The sequence below is a fragment of the Notolepis coatsorum genome, assembly GCF_963971535.1.
Source record: "Notolepis coatsorum genome assembly, chromosome: 20".
Taxonomy (NCBI): domain Eukaryota; kingdom Metazoa; phylum Chordata; class Actinopteri; order Aulopiformes; family Paralepididae; genus Notolepis; species Notolepis coatsorum.
This window is the reverse complement of record NC_140184.1, coordinates 14,178,494-14,197,265: the sequence shown is the minus strand read 5'-3', so window position 1 is coordinate 14,197,265 and position 18,772 is coordinate 14,178,494. Positions and strand designations below refer to the sequence as shown.

The 18,772-nt window shown below is 42.6% G+C and overlaps 1 protein-coding gene across 1 annotated transcript; it reads left to right on the top strand.

The window, feature by feature from the left end:
- The first annotated feature begins 4,559 nt into the window (after positions 1-4,559).
- cox4i1 (cytochrome c oxidase subunit 4I1) lies at positions 4,560-18,050 on the top strand. Its single transcript, XM_084337431.1, has 5 exons — positions 4,560-4,631; positions 10,558-10,634; positions 11,290-11,454; positions 15,547-15,678; positions 17,721-18,050. Exons 2-5 carry the CDS (start codon positions 10,559-10,561, stop codon positions 17,855-17,857), a joined length of 510 nt encoding a protein of 169 aa, XP_084193557.1. The 5' UTR covers positions 4,560-4,631; position 10,558; the 3' UTR covers positions 17,858-18,050.
- The last annotated feature ends 722 nt before the right edge of the window (positions 18,051-18,772 follow it).

Below are 18,772 nucleotides of genomic sequence, written 5' to 3'. Positions count from 1 at the left end.
ATACTACAGTATTCGGTCTTTAATATTGTGATATTATTCATGCTGTGATGTGAATGCCGTCTATGTTAGTTTACCTTCAATGGAGAAGTGCATTAAATAATTTTAATGCAAAAAATGTGTCATCTGTTCTTTCATTTCAGCATGGTCTATCACAGAACACATTCCATTGTGGGCAGAGTGTATGCTTGGTTTCATTTCAGCCTTGCCTAAACACCAGCTGATGATTTCACTACCTAACTCACCTGGTGCAATGTATAGTTAAAATGAAAACTTGGCCGATGATGGAATGAGTTTGAGACCCCTGGTCTATCCCTTTCCAAAAAAAAATTTTTACTTTTACTTTTAGTACTTAAGTACATTTAAAAGTAGGACTTTTTGACTTTTACTCAAGTGTGTTTTTAGCCAGATACTTTGACTTTTACTTGAGTCAGATTTTGAGACAGTACCCATACTTTCACTTAAGTATAATTTCTGGGTACTTTTTACACCCCTCCTTATGCTAGCTTGCTATCCATCTGTTTACTATACAAGTATACATACAAGTATACAAGTATACTATACTATAGTATACTATACAGTATACTATAAAAGTGACCTTTTATTGTGTAAAGTGACCATAAGTGTGAGCGTGTGCAGCATGTGTGTGTGTGTGTTCATGTTAAAGTGACTGCTAGTGTGTGAGCGTATAGTGTGTGTGTTGTGTGTGTGCTCATGTGTGCTTGTGTGTGGAGAGTTCAGTGTTCAAGACTCTGATGGCCTGGGGGAAGAAGCTGAGCCAAAGTCTCTCTGTCCTAGTTGCTGGTGTTCACAGGCGTTTGCCTGACTGCAGCAGCTTGAACAGGCTGTTGTTGGGGTGGTGAGGGTCTTTCATTATTCTGCAGGCTCTGGATTTGCACCTCTTGTTATATAAGACCTGCAGGGGTGGTAGTGCAATACCCGTAGTACGCTCAGCTGAGCGTACCACTCTCTGTAGGGCCTTCTTGTCCTGTGCAGTGTGCCATGCTGTTTCCATACCAGGCAGTGATGTTTCCAGTCAAGATGCTCTCTACAGCTCCGGAGTAGAAGGACTGGAGTATCTTCCCCGATATTCTGAACGTCCTTAACTGTCTCAGGTGGTAGAGGCGCTGCTTCGCCTTCTTTATGACTGAGTCTATGTGTGTTGTCCATGTCAGATCCTCTGAGATGTGGACCCCCAGGTACTTGAAGCTGCTCACCCTGTCCACGGTAGCCCCGTTTATCCTCAGTGGTGTGTGTGTGTCCTGCTGTGTTCTCCTAAAAATCCACGATCAGCTCCCTTTTTTTTTTTTATGTTCAGGAGCAGGCTGTTGTCCTGGCACCAGCGTTCCAGTACCTCAACCTCCTCCCGGTAGGCCTTCTCGTCGTTGTCAGAGATCAGCCCCACCACAAACTTCACTATGGAGTTGGAGCTGAACTTGGCCACACAATTATGTGTGTATAGTGAATACAGCAGGGGGCTCAGGCAGTGGTGCGTTATTGAAATCATCTGGGGTGACACGCACCACGTGCATGCGCGCTCCCGGCGCGTGCGCGCGCTCCCGCAAATGCGCATTTAATGTCCCCTCGCTTGGGCACAGACTAAAGACAGTGCCTAATTGCCTCTACGAATGGGATGTAACACGTCTTCACAACAAGTTAGGTGTGAATGTGTCTGAGAACGTATTTAACACACCTGACGACCGGCGCTATTGATATGCAAATAGCGAGTGAGCTTGCACACCGTGCTACCCCGTCCCATGAACAACGCATGCCTGGGCTCAGGACACAGCCCTGGGGGGACCCGATACTCAGGGTGATGGTGTTGGAGGTCTGAACCCCCACCCTGACCGCCTGGGGCCTTTCACTCAGAAAGTCCAGTATCCAGGCGCTCAGACCCAGCTCGATCAGCTTGTCCACCAGTCTGGTGGGGACTATGGTGTTGAACGCTGAGCTATAGTCAATGAACAACAGTCTCACATAGCCCCCCTTCTGGCAGTCTAGGTGAGAGAGGGTGCTGTGCAGTACTTGGGAGACCGCATCGTCAGTGGACCTGTTTGGCCTGTATGCAAATTGCATAGGGTCCATATCGCTGGGGAGGGAGGCACAAATGTAATCCTTAACCAGCCTCTCAAAACATTTCATGGCCACAGAGGTGAGTGCCACCGGTCTGTAGTCATTAAGACCTGTTGGGGAGGATTTCTTTGGTACCGGGATTATAGTAGACACCTTGAAACAGGCAGGGACCATGGATTCCGCCAGGGATAGATTAAATATGGTGGTGAACACTGGGGCTAGCTGGTTAGCACAGGACTTAAGTATACGTCCTGTTATCCCATCTGGGCCAGCTGCCTTTCTGGTGTTCACCCGCATAAATGCTCTTCTCACACTGTGTTCCGTCAATGAGAGAGTGCCCCCGCCCCCCCGCGGATGCCCCCCCCCCCTCCACGACGGCCGGCGCGTCAGTGACGTCGTTAGCCGGTGAGCTAGCGTCGCTACTGTCTGCACCAAACCGAGAGAGCTGGTCCGCGAGAGAGGCATGTACCTTTAGGCGAAATTTCTGAAAATAGGGCTACAGCTTAGTGAGCGTGTGTTATTGGATTGATTGATTGAAAATTGTATTAATGTCCGCCTTGTTTCGAACTGATGCTTAGGCCCTCTTTCGAAGTCGGTTATGCTTAGAGTTTGGAATCAGGGCTGGTGGTCTATCGCCCTGCTCTAAAGATAAACTCTAAGCATAACCGACTTCGAAAGAGGGCCTAAGCCTAACCAGTTCGAAACAAGGCGGACATTAATACAATTTTCAATCAATCAATCAATCAATCAATCAATCAATCAATCAATCCAATAACACACGCTCACTTAGTTAAAACAGCGCAGGTTCGTGGCTGCCACAAGGGCGCGCCATAGGAAAGTCAATCGAGTGGGGTGTCTAAAATATGTGTTTTTTGTGGGGAATTCAAATATGGGATTATTTTTCGGATCGGATAACTCTAACCTACATCGTTTTGGATTTCAAAATGGCAGATTTTACCATTTTTCACTCCTTGGCCATACATGGATGCCAACATGAATCTGAAGGAAATCCTAACATGCAAGGTGTCTAAATGATGTGTTTCTTAATGGGGAAGGTTAGTAGGTAGGTAATGTAGGTTAGTTTATTAGGACAAGTGCATGACAGTAAGGTTAGTTAGGGTTAGATTTTTTTTTTTTTTTATTCAGATAATGGTTGAAGAAGTGCGTCTTTAGTCGACAGCGAAAGATTGGACGGGTTTCGGCTGTCCTAACTGGGGTGGGTAGTTCATTCCACCATTGTGGGGCAAGGACTGAGCATAGGCGACTTCTCTTTGATGACCCTCCCGGAGCTTGGATAGGAGTAGGAATAAACTGTACATATACAGCACTGTTTTGAACCTGGCACACAACATACTTCACATGTCATTTTTCTTTTTGTGGAGACGAAGATGATGAGTACCAGTCTTCTCCTCAGACATATAAAATCAGTTTTTCAATACAAGTACGACTCAAGACACAGAACATTAGTAGTCCTATGCAAAATAAAAAATGAACACAGATTTTGAGTGTGAATGAAAACTTTATTTTAACAAGATTGCAGAATGGGTACAATACAGTACGGCTCAATACACACAATTGTTAAGGGGATGCAGACCAGAGAAAGACGTTTGTCTTGTTTACATCAGGGTCATATCGACATAGGGACATACAGGTATTTAGTAAGTAAACCTGGCTATAGTCATGACAAACTTAAACAGTTGGTTGGGAATGTATGTCCATACATTGTTTGCTGGCTACATGTCACAACAATAATGACCAATCAGTAGTGCAAATACTTGTCCAGGCCACTAATACTTGTCTACGCCACGAAGCCCCGCCTCAAACCCGTCCACGCCTGGCTCTGCGGCTCTGCAGATACCCCCTACGGGAGACTGCAATTCAACACTGGCCCCTGTAAATATCCTAACCCAACCCCCTCCAATGTACAGTCATTTACCTAGTATGGTTTTGTCAATAGTCCAATGTACAATTTTGTTTGTTTGTACAGTGTCCCCCCCCCCTCAATGTACAGTTTTGCTTGTTTATACAGTGTGCCCCCCCCCCCCCAACCACCTCCAATGTAGATTACCCAGTATGGTTGTCAATATCCCAGTGTACCCAACCCCCCCCACCCAACCTCCTCAAATGTACAGTTTCTACGTCAAATGTATATACTCCCTTTTCCTGACTCCTTCTGTATCACAAACAGTACTGTATTTGCAAATCTGGTATGTCATAAATGTATAGATGTAGCAGTACTGACTATCTGTATGTCATGTATGTCATATATGTCCTGATGAATTGAAAATGGGGGACCCTGATGTAAACAAGACGAAAGTCTTTCTCTGGTCTGCATCCCCTTAACAATTGTGTGTATTGAGCTGTACTGTATTGTACCCATTCTGCAATCTGTTAATAAAGTTTTCAATCAATCAATCAATCCCTACTCAGTGAGAGGAGGATTCTCCGGCGCTGCAGCTGGACCCTACTACTCGGTGACGTTCTCCTAGTTCTACGTCACTTCCGCTCCCCCGCGAGCTTCCTCTACACCGTCTTCAGCATCGAGAGTCGAAAGTCAGCAAGTAAGAAATCCTGGGATCATTTGTATCGCTTACTTACTTCGTCGTTAGATTTAATTATCCGAGTCTGAAGTAATAATGGTTGGAATTAAAGCGATCAGCGCGGTCAATATATTACGGTTGGCCTAAAATGAACGAGTTATTTAAGTGGACGGGGACAACGCTGTGACATTGAAAAAAAAAGGATGAGGCAGCAGCTAGCTTGTGTTAGCTCCGTTAGCTAGCAGCGACTCAGAAGAGGGTCAGTGAGTCAACGGGACGTTAGATAAAACCTACATTTTCCCACTTTGGCTCATTTTTTATGACTGTTTATGAAAATGCCACAGTCGGTGTACAGTAGTCGCCCGGTGCAGCCCACAAAACGAGACTTGTGAGAGATATAAAGTCCCTCGGTGTGACCTTGTGCTAGCTGCCTGTTAGCGTGCATAGTGCAGGTCCTGTTTACCGTTTTTATAGAACATGTCTTATTGATCATGTTAGTCACGTTATTAATCAGCGTATATATTTAAAGCTACCTTGTTTGAAGTTGTCCGCATCGACCTCGCTTGATGCTGCGCACACCGGCACCTGACCCCTTTTGGAGAAATATAGCTAACTGTTGTCATTCACAACCCTTTTTAATAACATCACGGCGTTTACATTATGAATTGAAAATGGGGGACCCTGATGTAAACAAGACAACGTCTTTCTCTGGTCTGCAACCCCTTAACAATTGTGTGTATTGAGCCGTACTGTATTGTACCCATTCTGCAATCTGTTAAATAAAGCTTTCAATCAATCATGGCGTTTACTGTATTGTTCCATTCCTCACTGGGATGGATATTTGAAGTTGCTCTTGTGAGCTGGTCTTGGCTTCGACTTGAGTTGCAAGGCTATATAACGCTACATGGCGTTGACGGATTTATTTAAAATTAACTTTCAGAATTTTACAGTCAGCAATTAGTTTGTTATGGGGGGGGGGGGCGCTCTCGTGAACATATCTTATTTTAAAGAGAACCCCGTGTAGTGTCCTGCTGTGTTCGCATTTGATTGATTACAGTCAAATTGGAGACCGATCCAGGACCGCTCCTCAGGTTACATAGTTAGTTCAGTAACTTCAGTTACACCACTGTGACGTATGAGCCAGTCTGGTCTCAGATCAGCACCCCTCTTGAATACAAATCCTCCTGGCACTAGGCCTTCTCCTTCAGGGGTCGTCCGGTGCGGTGTTCCGTCCGGTGAGGTTACCAACTTACCATTAGGGGTGTAACGGTACACAAAGTCCACGGTTCGGTACATACCTCGGTTTTGAAGTCACGGTTCGGTATTTCTTCGGTACAGGGGGGGGAGGATACAAAAAAAATTGCTTCATTTATCTATTTATTTAACTATTAAACGATATAAAACGAATTGGCCATAATTGACTGAGCAAACTAATGCTTACTGCTGTAACCTACTAATAACACTTAAGTAAATCTGAAGATTATTATATAGCAGATGCCTTGGAGGATAAGTCGTGGACAACTGTAGCGTGTGCTTGTTTATACATAACCCCTTTCATGACTGTGATGCTTGAATACAGGGGCAGGGCTTGCATCACAGTCATGAAAGGGGCTAGTTTATAGAGCTGGTGGTATGACTTGCTGGCTGAAATACGGATGAGAGGGAACTAGGTAGCGGGGCTATATTACTTTTAACATGTGCTTAAACCCAGTGTTCTCGACAACTGAGTATGGTCGCAGATCTGCTGCTATAAAAACACATATGGGCTGGCGTTTGTTATTGCGTTGGCCCGGTCTGAATTAACACTTTGGCTGCATTGAATTCATTATCAACCGTAGGTTGCCGGCTCTATTTGTCTATAGAGAAAGTCCCCTTCTTTGCAGGGCTATAACTTTTTAAATTCTATTGCTACATTGCCATTATTAGGGCCCATTCAAAGTCCTATATGTATTGTTCATTGTGTAGCAACGTTAAACTTTTTCATTCACATATTCATAGTAAAGTATGGTCTAATGTATAAGTATGTTTTCATCTCTTTCTGCAGCTTTCTCCAGAACGTGATCTATAGCCCCAAATACATTATATTGATGATGCAATACAGTTTTATGGCAATCAGCGCGATATAAAAAATTCCAACTAGACGTACTTCTAGAAGTTACTACACGTCATCTGATGTTGACCGGATGGGCTAGGGGTAGGGGTGGGAATCACCAGTTTCATCATGATACGATACGATATCGATTCTTTGGACAACGATACGATATTTGCCGATATCACAAAGTCTCTCACGATACAATACGATACGATTAGATTCAGGTGCCTGCGATCGATATGAGATGATATCATATGCCCATTTAACACAATCAGTAACATTTAGATCAACAAAAAAAAGGTAATGAAAATATCATTTGACATTTGTATTTTTGAGCTCTTCCAGACATTTAAAGGAAAATCAATCTATTGTTTTTAATACAAATAGACCTCCTGTTCACTGTAAAGTGCCACGTTTTTATATATTGAGCTTTAAACTTTAAGCTACATTTTTTGGAACTCAAAACTCACAACCTCCCTCTCCCAAACCGTTCCTACAACAATTTGTTGATGTTGCATGATCATGTATAGGCCTACATTTATTATGCATTATATTGTTTATGTTTAAATAACATTTAAACATCAAACTCCTCTGACCTCATCTGGTCTTTCCAAAGACGCGCGCACACACACACACACAGAAAGGGAGAATGCTATGCTGTAACATCTACACACACGGAGCTACTGCTGTTGTTCTTGGGCGGATAGGAGACTCGCCACAGGATTTTCAAAATAAGAGTATCGATATGAATCGATCTTATTACATCGCATCGATCCGATTCGATTGTTGATAATTACATCGATGTATCGATCTGGATCGATGTATCGTCCCACCCCTAGCTAGGGGGCGTTTATAATTCCGTGGGCAGCGTTATACCAATCATCTAATGTGGGTCAAATGTTGATAATAGCAGTTAGTATCGAAGACGGTAACTTTACACGCTAAAACTCACCCCAGTCAACGCGCGCCGTTGGGCGATCATCGTAGAGTAGAAATTTTATCATTATGGGATGTAGATTTACCCGGTCCATTTCCAGCTTGTATAATGGTATATACGTCCAAATCATGTTGTTTATCGAGTTATTGGCAATCGATCGCTATGTAGTGTGTCGAGATCGAGCCTCGGGACCTATAGCGAGTGCCCGGAAGTAATACGGGCGACCAGCACAACCTCTACGGCACTTCCTGTTAAGCGATTGCGCCGATCGGCCACCAGATGGCGCTCCTGAACCGCCAGAGAGCTCAGTGGGTCCTCCTGGTGGATCTCAGGCCAGCGGAGGGGACATATGAATCCGATCCCAGATTTTTGAAATATTGATATTAAAGACGCTGTAAGGCGTCTTCGGCAACTTGAGCATGGCCGGGAATGACGTGTTTATAGGCGTTTTCCGGCAGCCAAAGTGTTAATAGCGAGATGCTTCTTGAATGCAACGGGGAGCTGGGTTTGCACTAGCATCTGTTTCTTCCGTGTACCAGTGATATTCACATTCGGGTGATGCCGTTTCAAATGCGTGATAAAGTTCGCAATAAAGTTGAATGTCAGTTAGTATTGACTCGCCAAAAGCTAATATGCTATGCTGAATTACAGCTATCGTTCAGTGTAGCTGCGCGCAGGGCACGAAATTAACTTTTTGACTCACCGGCCAGTGGCGGGTAGATGGGAAGAATCTACCCGCCAAGCATATTTCTTACCTGCCAACTTTTTTTTGATTAAAAAAATAATAATAATTATTTTATATAATTTTTTTTATAAAATATATAAAATTTTTAATAAAATATATATATTATATAATCATACTTGTAGTTGTATTATCTGCGAGACATCGCCACCTCGCTGTCTGCAAACAGCTCCACTGTCTGTGTGTATACTCGAGTGGCCTCCAGCTCCAGCAAGGATTCTCCGGCGCTGCAGCTGGACCCTAAACTCTACATTCAGCATGAAAGGATTCTCCTGCGCTCCAGCTGGACCCTATTCAGCAGCCCTCATGAGATGTAAGCCAGGGGCTCGAATACGCATGTTGTAGGACATTGATGTCAGGAGCTATTTGTAGCTACTGCTGGATGGCGTTGGGACAACGCCTCTGAACTATTTAGTTTACTGGGACATTTCGTAGTGACTAGTGAGCTAACGTGGGCTAACATGAGCTACCTAGCCAACGGAGGTATTATGCACTGGACACTTGCTGGAGCAGTTGTTGATGTCGGGAGCTATCAGTAGCTAGCCGGCTGGATAACGTTACACAATGCCTCATGTATTAAACTAAAAGTGAATAGTTGACTGGGTCATTTTGTAACAGTAGCTAACATTAGCTCATGGAGGTCCCTCTGACTAGACTAACGTCAGTCACGGTGACTGTCCGAGGCAATAGCCTCTGTTTTAGGGGTGGACGGTATAAACGGTATGAATTTGCTCTACGGTATGGATTTTGACTATACCGTGTAACCGGTAGAGAAGCTCTAAAATAGCAATGACGTCATGTAACCACAGCGCGACTATTTCACTCGCATTTGCCCCTAAAAATAGATAGAATTAGTCATAGATAATAGATATGTGCGAACTGGAAAAAGTTATTTAGGAGGCTTCGCGCAGTGGGCGTGCCAGCCCCTACCGCACGCATGTAAACACGGGTCTAGTAGTCTAGTGGGACGAGACACGGGAGGACGGCGGCGTCTCCCTGAGCTAACGTTAGCTTAGCTACCGTTACAAAATGACCCAGTCAACTATTCACTTTTAGTTTAATACATGATGAGGCATTGTCTAACCGAACGGTATCTAGTCGGCCAGCTACCGATAGCTCCTGACATCAACAAACGCTCCACAAAGTCTAGTAGAGACGTGTATGCTACCTGTTAGCTGTTAGCTGTTAGCGCAAGTTAGTTCACCGTTCAAAACGAAATGTCCCATTGAACTAAATAATTCACTGAGGCGTTGTATTAACGTTATATATCCGGCTAGCAGTAGCTACAGATAGCTCCTGATATCAATGTCTTATAACACTGATTCGATGCGTATTCGAGCTGAGGGCTTGCTGAGCACAGTTAAGTAACGTTATACCAATAGGGTCCATGTGCAGCACCGGAGAATCCTGGCCGTAGCTCTGCTCGAGGCTACTCGAGTATAGGTCCAGGTGCAGCTCCGGAGAATCCTGGCCGTAGCTGGAGGCTACTAGAGTACACACAGACAGTGGAGCTTGTTGCGTGGTGGCGATGTCTCGCAGATAATACAAGTACAAGTCTAATTATATAATATATATATTTTATAAAAAAAAAATTATATTAAATTAAATTATTTTTATCAAAAACAATGATACCGTGATATATACCGTTACCGTCTATGCTTCAAATTATACCGTGATATACATTTTAGACCATACCGTCCACCCCTACTCTGTTTACATGCAGCAGCATACAGAAACAGGTGCGGGAGGGGTAGGAGCAGCAATGCGCTGCGTGTCTGTGCTGAGACAGCGAGTGAGAACTCCGCTCAGAATTGGATCATGATTTTCGGTTTTCACATGACTATTTGATTGCCCGCCACATGGCGGGCAGACCTCTCAGTGGGGCATCGCGTCATCACACGCCTTGGATAATTTAGGAGTGAAATGCGAATGCACGGCTTGAAAGCACTACTCGCAAGCCCGCCCCCAGATAATATTTACCAATCTCATTTACAAATGAGACTTAGTGACGAGAACGAGAGAGAGATACAGTTTTAGATAATCAACATCAACACAGCTTGAAATTTTGACCTTTCCCCCCCTGGTTCAGCATTGAGAATGTTACATCAAACATCTAAGTAAAATGTGCTGTGCTGCTTGCCAATATAGTTATTCTTTAATATGATCCATTCCACAGAATGCTGGCCACCAGAGCTCTTCGCCTTATTGGCAAACGTGCCATATCCACATCTGTTTGCCTACGAGGAGGACATGGTAAGTGAAAGTAGCCCTATGAAACTTCATGGTCAATAAATGTGATAAAACGCGTTCACGATTAATTAGGTATTCTATCTTATCAGGGTTCTGCACTTTCTTACCCAATAGTGAAGATTCATGAGTAGTTAGTGCTACTAAAATAGCTACATCTTGACATAGCGATTTTTGTTTACTTATTTTAACACTTCCAGAGACTAAGCATATTTTGAGTCGGATTTACTTTATCTGATGCTTAAGTATCTTTCAGTTGATATTGAAGCCTTTGAAGAGGCCTAGGCTCTGTTATGGAGTGACAGGGCTAACAGCTGTAAGCTAATGATTAGGTTATGTTGAATTACAAAATAATATATGTGAAGTTTCATATCGATTTGGGAATCAGTGTGCCAATAAAAAATGTATCATCAATACTAGGGAGGAGTACTGTAATCAACATTATATATAGACTATTTATAGTCTATAATGTTTGGCAAAAAACTTACTTGCTCCACAGATTCAAGGAAGTCATAGAATTGTTGAAGAGATGGATAATATGTCCCCTTAAATTTTCCTTTGCAAAGGTGGACAATCATAATGGTGATGTTATACACTTAGTAATTAGTCCTTTGTGAAGTTGAACATGATTGATGGATTGGTTTGGTGTTGTCTCTCTCAGGCGTTGCTAAGGTGGAGGACTATACTCTCCCAGCCTACTTTGACAAGCGGGAGAACCCCCTCCCCGACATCCGGTATGTGCAGGAGCTGAATCCAGAGCAGCAGTCCCTGAAGGAGAAGGAGTTGGGATCATGGGCCACGCTCTCCAACGACGAGAAGATTGCATGTAAGATTTAACCCTATTCAACTCACTGTCTCCTCTGTTCTTCATCTCTGTTAAAGAGCAAATCTATTAATGAATACTACATTACAATACTAATATCTGAAGATTAATAAACAATGTCAAACTTGAAGCGGGGTGTCACAGATTAAACAATTCCCATATGTTCCTGAACCTGAGGAAAGTTCAGTCAATATTTGTCGACATGCACCACTCTCCTGAAGCCCGGAATCATAAAGAGAACCCTGTCATTTGTAATGTCACCTGGATGTAAAATCTGCCGAATTCAACCCCTGTTTGGGTGTAACCCAACAGCAGACTAGAAACCGATACAGTGAAATAGATTAGAAGCAAACATGGAACACGTGCTGAACGGCACTTGTGTTGTCCATACGGGTTGCTTCACTTGTGTACTGGTGTTCATACTGGTTAACGCTTCACTTCAACACTTGTCCATACTGGTTAACGCTTCACTTCAACACTGTTGTCCATACTGGTTACCGCTTCACTTCTGCACTGTTGTCCATACTGGTTACCGCTTCACTTCTGCACTGTTGTCCATACTAGGGGTGGGAATCACCAGTACGATATCGATTCTTTGGACAACGATACGATATTTTCCGATATCACAAAGTCTGCTACGATACGATTCGATTCAGGTGCCTGCGATCGATATGAGACGATATTATATGCCCATTTAACACAACCAGTAACATTTAAATCAACAAAAAAAAAGGCAATGGTAATATCATTTGACATTTTTATTTTTGATCTCTTCCAGACATTTAAATGAAAAACAATCTATTGTTTTTAATACAAATAGACCTCCTGTTCACAGTTTTTGGTTCGTTTTTCTTTTTTTCCCGATATTAATATCCTATCACAGCGCTGTATTTTGGCTGCAAAAGGCATATTGGGAGTCAGAAGGTGCAGTACCGGCCAGATCCTGTTAGTGGGGTTATCTCGAGAATGCAGTAACCCCCCCCCCCCTCCTTCCCAGTCTCTATGGCTCTATCAGCTTAGCTTAGTTAGCTCATGCTAACGCAATTTCGGTATTTAACGCGACGTGGGCATCAGCGTTTCCGTTAGAACATATTCGTGCCGGTCTGGGTGTCCTGCAAGATTTCTATCCCCGGACATATTCGAGAAATTCCGGTCAGCCTGGTTTTCCTTTTTACCGGCTGAATGCCACCATCGGCGCCAATGTTAACGTTAATATCGCCTAATCTATGTTTTAAATTATGGCTATGTGTCTAATCTGCCCATCGCATTATCAAAGACTATTTTCCAGTCAGTGCTGTCAAGGCTGTTTATCGCGTCGTTTCCGTTTCAGAGCATTTAGAAAAGCCCCCGTTTTCAGATAAAAAACAGCGCATTCTGGAGCATTCTATGAAAATCGTCTTTTAGTGGAATATTCCACAACGTTGATATTCGTCGGCCTTTTTATGAATCGTTTTCAAATAAACGCTAGATGATCAATATTATACGTGCACGCAAGCACATTGCGGCCGCGCGCGGATAATCGCCCCGTTGATTTCCTCTCTGACTTTTACAGTGAAACCGAAAGAAGACATTTCACAAAACAGCTTATAACTTCATCAAACTTACTCTGATTATCCTAACACTGATAACATAGAGTCCTTACCTGACATCAGATGGTATCCAACTGGTATATTCCAATTCCTGATCACCATTCGAAAAAATCGATACGTGTATGGATCCAACGCGATACTGTAGAACTCCATGATCAGCGGGGATCTGAGGTTCCAGAATGAACTGTGGTAACCCTGGCTGGATCAGTGAACTGGAAAATGTGGATATAATGTCGCACCTCAGCCAGGAGAATTAAACTTTCCACTCGGGCCTGAACGCTCGACATTTCTGTTTCTGTTTTCTTTCACCACGGCATCAGCGGTCTCTGTGACTTCAAGTTCAGAAGACTCATCTTCGTTGTCATTATTATTAGACCTGCTTGTGCTTGGTTTCATGAAATATTTGTTAAGCTTAGCTTGTTTTGGCCATCTCTCTCTCTCGCTCGTATACCTGTTTGTCGTTATGGTGGCCAGACAGGCTCAAAAAAAGAAAGAAAAAAAGATTCACATCCGAGCGCCGGCGCCATCCGCGCTTTATCAGAGTGAAGCAACATGTAATGATTGTTTCGTTCATCGCATAGGCTATTTAATTTTAGCCTATTTTAATACAATTCAAATAATAAAATTGTGCTTAGAGAAATTATTTTCACCGGACATTATGACCGGAGAGATTTAAATATTCGGACTTCAACATATTTTGCCGGTCAAATACCGGTAATTACCGGCTAACGGAAACGCTGGTGGGCATAAAGGAATGGCGAGGATGGAAAGCACGTTAGATGCATTTGACCTAGGGCTGGGCGATAAAACGATAACGATAACTATCGCGATAAATTATTTCCTCGAAATAAACATGAAACGTGGTCGCAAAGTTTCGATATATCGATTTTCCAAGCTTGGATATGAGCACACGCACTAACAACCAATCAGTGAAGGAGATGGCGGACAGCGGAAGGAGACCCGCCGGTGCACCTCTGGGTAGAGAGGTAGGACTCAAGTTGCAAACAAGGCTGGCTAGGATAATTAGCTTGCACGGCGCTATTTTATAGTTTACGTGCCGAGTGTGTGTGTGACGTGAATTCTGAGGCCACGGTTATAGTAGTGTGGGGTATATGGTGGACGTCGTTGCAATGTATTGGGGCGGAACAGAGTATTTTATGGTGATATTTAGTACATTGTAAACAAGGCTGGCTAGGATAATTAGCTTGCACGGCGCTATTTTATAGTTTACGTGCAGAGTGGGTGTGTGGCGTGAATTCTGATGCCACGGTTATAGTAGTGTGGGGTATACGGTGGACGTCGTTGCAATGTATTGGGGCGGAACAGAGTATTTTAGGTGATATTTAGTACATTGTAAACAAGGCTGGCTAGGATAATTAGCTTGCACGGCGCTATTTTATAGTTTACGTGCCGAGTGGGTGTGTGGCGTGAATTCTGATGCCACGGTTATAGTAGTGTGGGGTATACGGTGGACGTCGTTGCAATGTATTGGGGCGGAACGGAGTATTTTAGGGTCATATTTAGTACATTGTCATGGGATACACCGCTTGCTCTGATTAACTGCTAACGTGCGCGGACTGATGACGACATCAACTCGAGACATTCGCAGCAGCAAAACAAGTCTATTAATAGCCCGTCCATCGGTGCCGGGCATAAGAAGTTAATTAAACTTGACGGACATTATATCGACGATAATTATCTATATCGAGTTATATGAAAATAATTTTATAATTTTATCGCGATAACGTTTTTGGCCATATCGCCCAGCCCTAAAAAAAAACAGGCACTTATTTCGGGCAAAATAGGCGGACTCTGAAGCAATGCTGTCTAACGTCTACACACGCTGAGCTGCGCTGCGCTACTGTTTTTGTTGTTGCAGCCGGGCGGATATGCTCACAAGGGGATTTTCAAAATAAGAGTATCGCAATATGAATCGATCTTTTTACGTTGCATCGATCCTATTTGATAATAGATCGATATATCGATCTGGATCGATGTATCGTCCCACCCCTAGTCCATACTGGTTAATGCTTCACTTCAACACTTGTCCATACTGGTTAACGCTTCACTTCAACACTGTTGTCCATACTGGTTAACGCTTCACTTCAACACTTGTCCATACTGGTTAACGCTTCACTTCTGCACTGTTGTCCATACTGGTTAGCGCTTCACTTCTGCACTGTTGTCCATACTGGTTAGCGCTTCACTTCTGCACTGTTGTCCATACTGGTTAGCGCTTCACTTTCACTTTCACTGTTGTCCATACTGGTTATCGCTTCACTTCAACACTGTTGTCCATACTGGTTAACACTTCACTTCAACACTATTGTCCATACTGGTTAACGCTTCACTTCAACACTGTTGTCCATACTGGTTAACGCTTCACGTAACTTTCGGCTTCCCAATTATCTAGAATATTGCCAGAACTGTCCTGGGAAACAGGAATAAAATCGGGTAGCATTTCATCATTGGTCGTCATCATCCAATATTTTGTTTCTATTGACAGTGTATCGCATCAGCTTCAAGCAGAGCTTTGCTGAGATGAACGACGGTACCAGAGAGTGGAAATCAGTGGTCGCAGGGATGATGTTCTTCATCGGCATTACTGGCTTTGTCGTTATGTGGCAGAGAAAGTTTTGTAAGTCTTTTCATTAAGAAAATGTGTTATAGGAACTGATTTGCAATGATGTATATATACTAGAGGTGGGCATAGATAATTTTTTTTAATCTAGATTAATCTATCTGCAATCCTGGATTAATCTAGATTAAAATGGCTAAAAAAAGAAAGAAAAAAACCTGCCGAAGGCATTCAAAATATGTGTTTTACCCAAATAATGACCAGAAGTAAGTCCTTACTTTTTATTTCCTCCTTATGTTTCTCAGGCCAGGTGGCCCATTACACCATGAGCCCATCTCCCGTTTCCAAAATGCATTACAGACAAAAAGCTGTTTTGCTATGATAATTGGTAATGAAATATCAAAATAATGTTCAATAAGATGTACTTGTGTTTAATAAGTTGTTTTATTCAGAAGTTAACACAAATAAATAATATTACCAGTACAGTACAGTATCTAGCACACTCTCGGGAGCAAAACGGAAAGAAGCATTTCAAACTTGAACTATGGAGTTGCTCAGTGGCCAATGGTGTCAACTGTGGTTGTACTGGGCAGCTCCCAGGTGTGAATGGAACTGTGTGAATGTGAAGCAAGGCGCTCCTGAAAAAGAGCATCTGTGCTCAGTGAACCTACCCTGGGTAAATAAAGGTAAAAAAATTTTTTTTTTAGATTAATGCGTTAATTATATTATCGCGCGATATTAGTAACGCGTTAACGCAGCACGTTAACGGCCCAGCTCTAATATATACTCTGTATAAAATGAGGTTATTGGAATTTTCATGGATTCAAAAGGAGAGTAATGTATTTTTAGTGGTCATTACTTCCAGAGTATTAAATGGGAGTGCTCTTATTGCCATGCTCCATGAGAGTATTTACTATTTTAAAGCTAGAGTCAGAATCGGAAATGTCTTTATTGCCAAGTAAGCTTGCACATACAAGGAATTTGTCTTGGGTCTTTTGGTGCATCAACATTAACACTTTCAGAGCCGGCCGTGTTTTTCCTTTTTACCCCCTTGAATGCCACCATCCACTCCAATGTTAACGTTAATATCGCCTAATCTATGTTTTAAATTATGGCTGTGTCTAATCTGCCCGTCGCTTATCAAAGACTCATTTTCCAGTCAACATTGTCGAAGCGGATTGTTTTTTTATCTGTTCATTTCCGTTTCTAGCATTTTGAAATGCCCTCGTTTTCACGGAAAAAATAAGAGATTCCATGATAATCGCCCTGTACTGGAATATTCTAGAACGTTGTCATTTTTCGGCCTATTTATGAAACGTTTTCAAATAAACGCTAGATTATCGATAGTATATGTGTATATGTATATGTGTACGCATGCACGCTGAAAATCGATTCTCCTAGTTCTTGACCGCTCGCACAGTCAAACAGCCTGGGGGACACATATGGGAAAAGCTTATATCTCCGTGAAAACGGGTCTGATCATCCCAAGACTGGTAAAATAGATTCCTTACCTGAGATCAGATGGTATCCAAATGGATTATTCCAATTCCTGATCGCCATTCCAAAAATCGATCCTTTTATTGATCCCACGCTACATACTGTAAAACACAGTAACCACGCTGTGCTGAGGGTCCAGGATGAAGCTGATCGGCGCCGGTTACATGCGTGAGAAGTAAAACGTGGATTCCGGGTTTTTTTCTCTCATGCATTTTCATTGACTCCAATCCAAAAGGGTGAATTACCATCTGGGAGACGATAGGGGGCGCTTTTTTCACATCTGAGCGCCTGGGGTGGCAGATTTACCAACGGTAGACTCGCTTGATGCAATATGCATTCAGATCGCTAATTTAAAAAAAAAACTAGAAAAAACGAATATTCTCGTTATGGGCATTCAACGCGCGGGGGGTAAACCTGAATATTCTTGGTTTGGGCATTCAAAGTGTTAACAGACAATTAAAGTAGGATCAAATTAAATATATAAACAAAATTAGAATAAAAATACAATAGAATATAATATAGGACAGCGCTGTACAAGGGCTGCAGGATTGTAGTAGGGTATATACAGTCAACCTTCTTACCCATGACTGCTTTTTCCTCAACAGTGTTTGGACCGGTTCCGCACACATTTGAAAAGGAGTGGAAGGAGAAGGAGCTTCAGAGGATGCTGGACATGAGGATCAACCCAGTAGAGGGCATTGCATCCAACTGGGACTATGAGAGCAAGCAGTGGAAGAAGTGAACCATCATCACCCACATGACTACTTGAAAACAACAGACCAATTCAAACACATACCAATATTTCTGTATTTATCAACTGTCCACTTTACCTCAGTCTTTGAATTTTGGAAGATCTCTTCCTCTTAAGGTCATTGTGTATTATAGAGATTATAGAGATCAGATCAGAATAAAAACTTCCTGTATTTACCCCCATAGCGGTTGTCCACTCTGTTTTTCTATATTTATATGCGTGCAACATACACATTGCTTCATACGCAGTGATTGTGCTGGAATCGGTCATCATTAGTGTTTTAATGTCAAGCGAAATGTAGGTTGATTGGTTTTCACCAGAGGGAAATGAGGAGCAGCTCTAGGAAGAAGAGCGTGAGAGGTTTCAACAAGGCCGTCTCACCGTGCATATACTACAATAAGATAATGTTGGAATCCCAAGCAAGGGCTCCAGTAACTAGTGGAAGAAAAAACAAAACATACTCACTCTTTACAGTCCATCAAAGGCCGCCGTCATTGCATAATGATAAAAACACAATGTCAATGTTTTCCTCAAGTCACCTACAGGCACTTCAGAATGTCTGTAATTAGATTAGATTCAAATGTATCATACAGCAAAAGTATAGTAGAACAAAAAAGTTTGTCATCCAACCAGAGTGCAAATGTAATGGTAAAGTGCAATAGTGATATACAATACAATGTACAGGTAATTAAACTGGGTACAACATATATAAATTAGTACTAAGATAAGATATTCCTTTATTGATCCCCTTGGGGAAATTCAGGCACTGAGTAGTGCTAATCAGATGTATGTACAAAGTTGTAATTTGAATATGTACAGTGATGCAGGTATAAAGACGATAATAACTAGTAAGGGATATTGACAGATATATAGTATCTATAGATATCTAAAAGGATTATGTGCAGG

Coding starts and splice junctions, on each gene's coding strand:
- cox4i1 (XM_084337431.1), top strand. CDS start 10,559: ATGCTGGCCACCAGAGCTCTTCGCCTTATTGGCAAACGTGCCATATCC. Junction 10,635..11,289: donor TTGCCTACGAGGAGGACATG/GTAAGTGAAAGT, acceptor TGTCTCTCTCAG/GCGTTGCTAAGGTGGAGGAC. Junction 15,679..17,720: donor TATGTGGCAGAGAAAGTTTT/GTAAGTCTTTTC, acceptor TTTCCTCAACAG/TGTTTGGACCGGTTCCGCAC.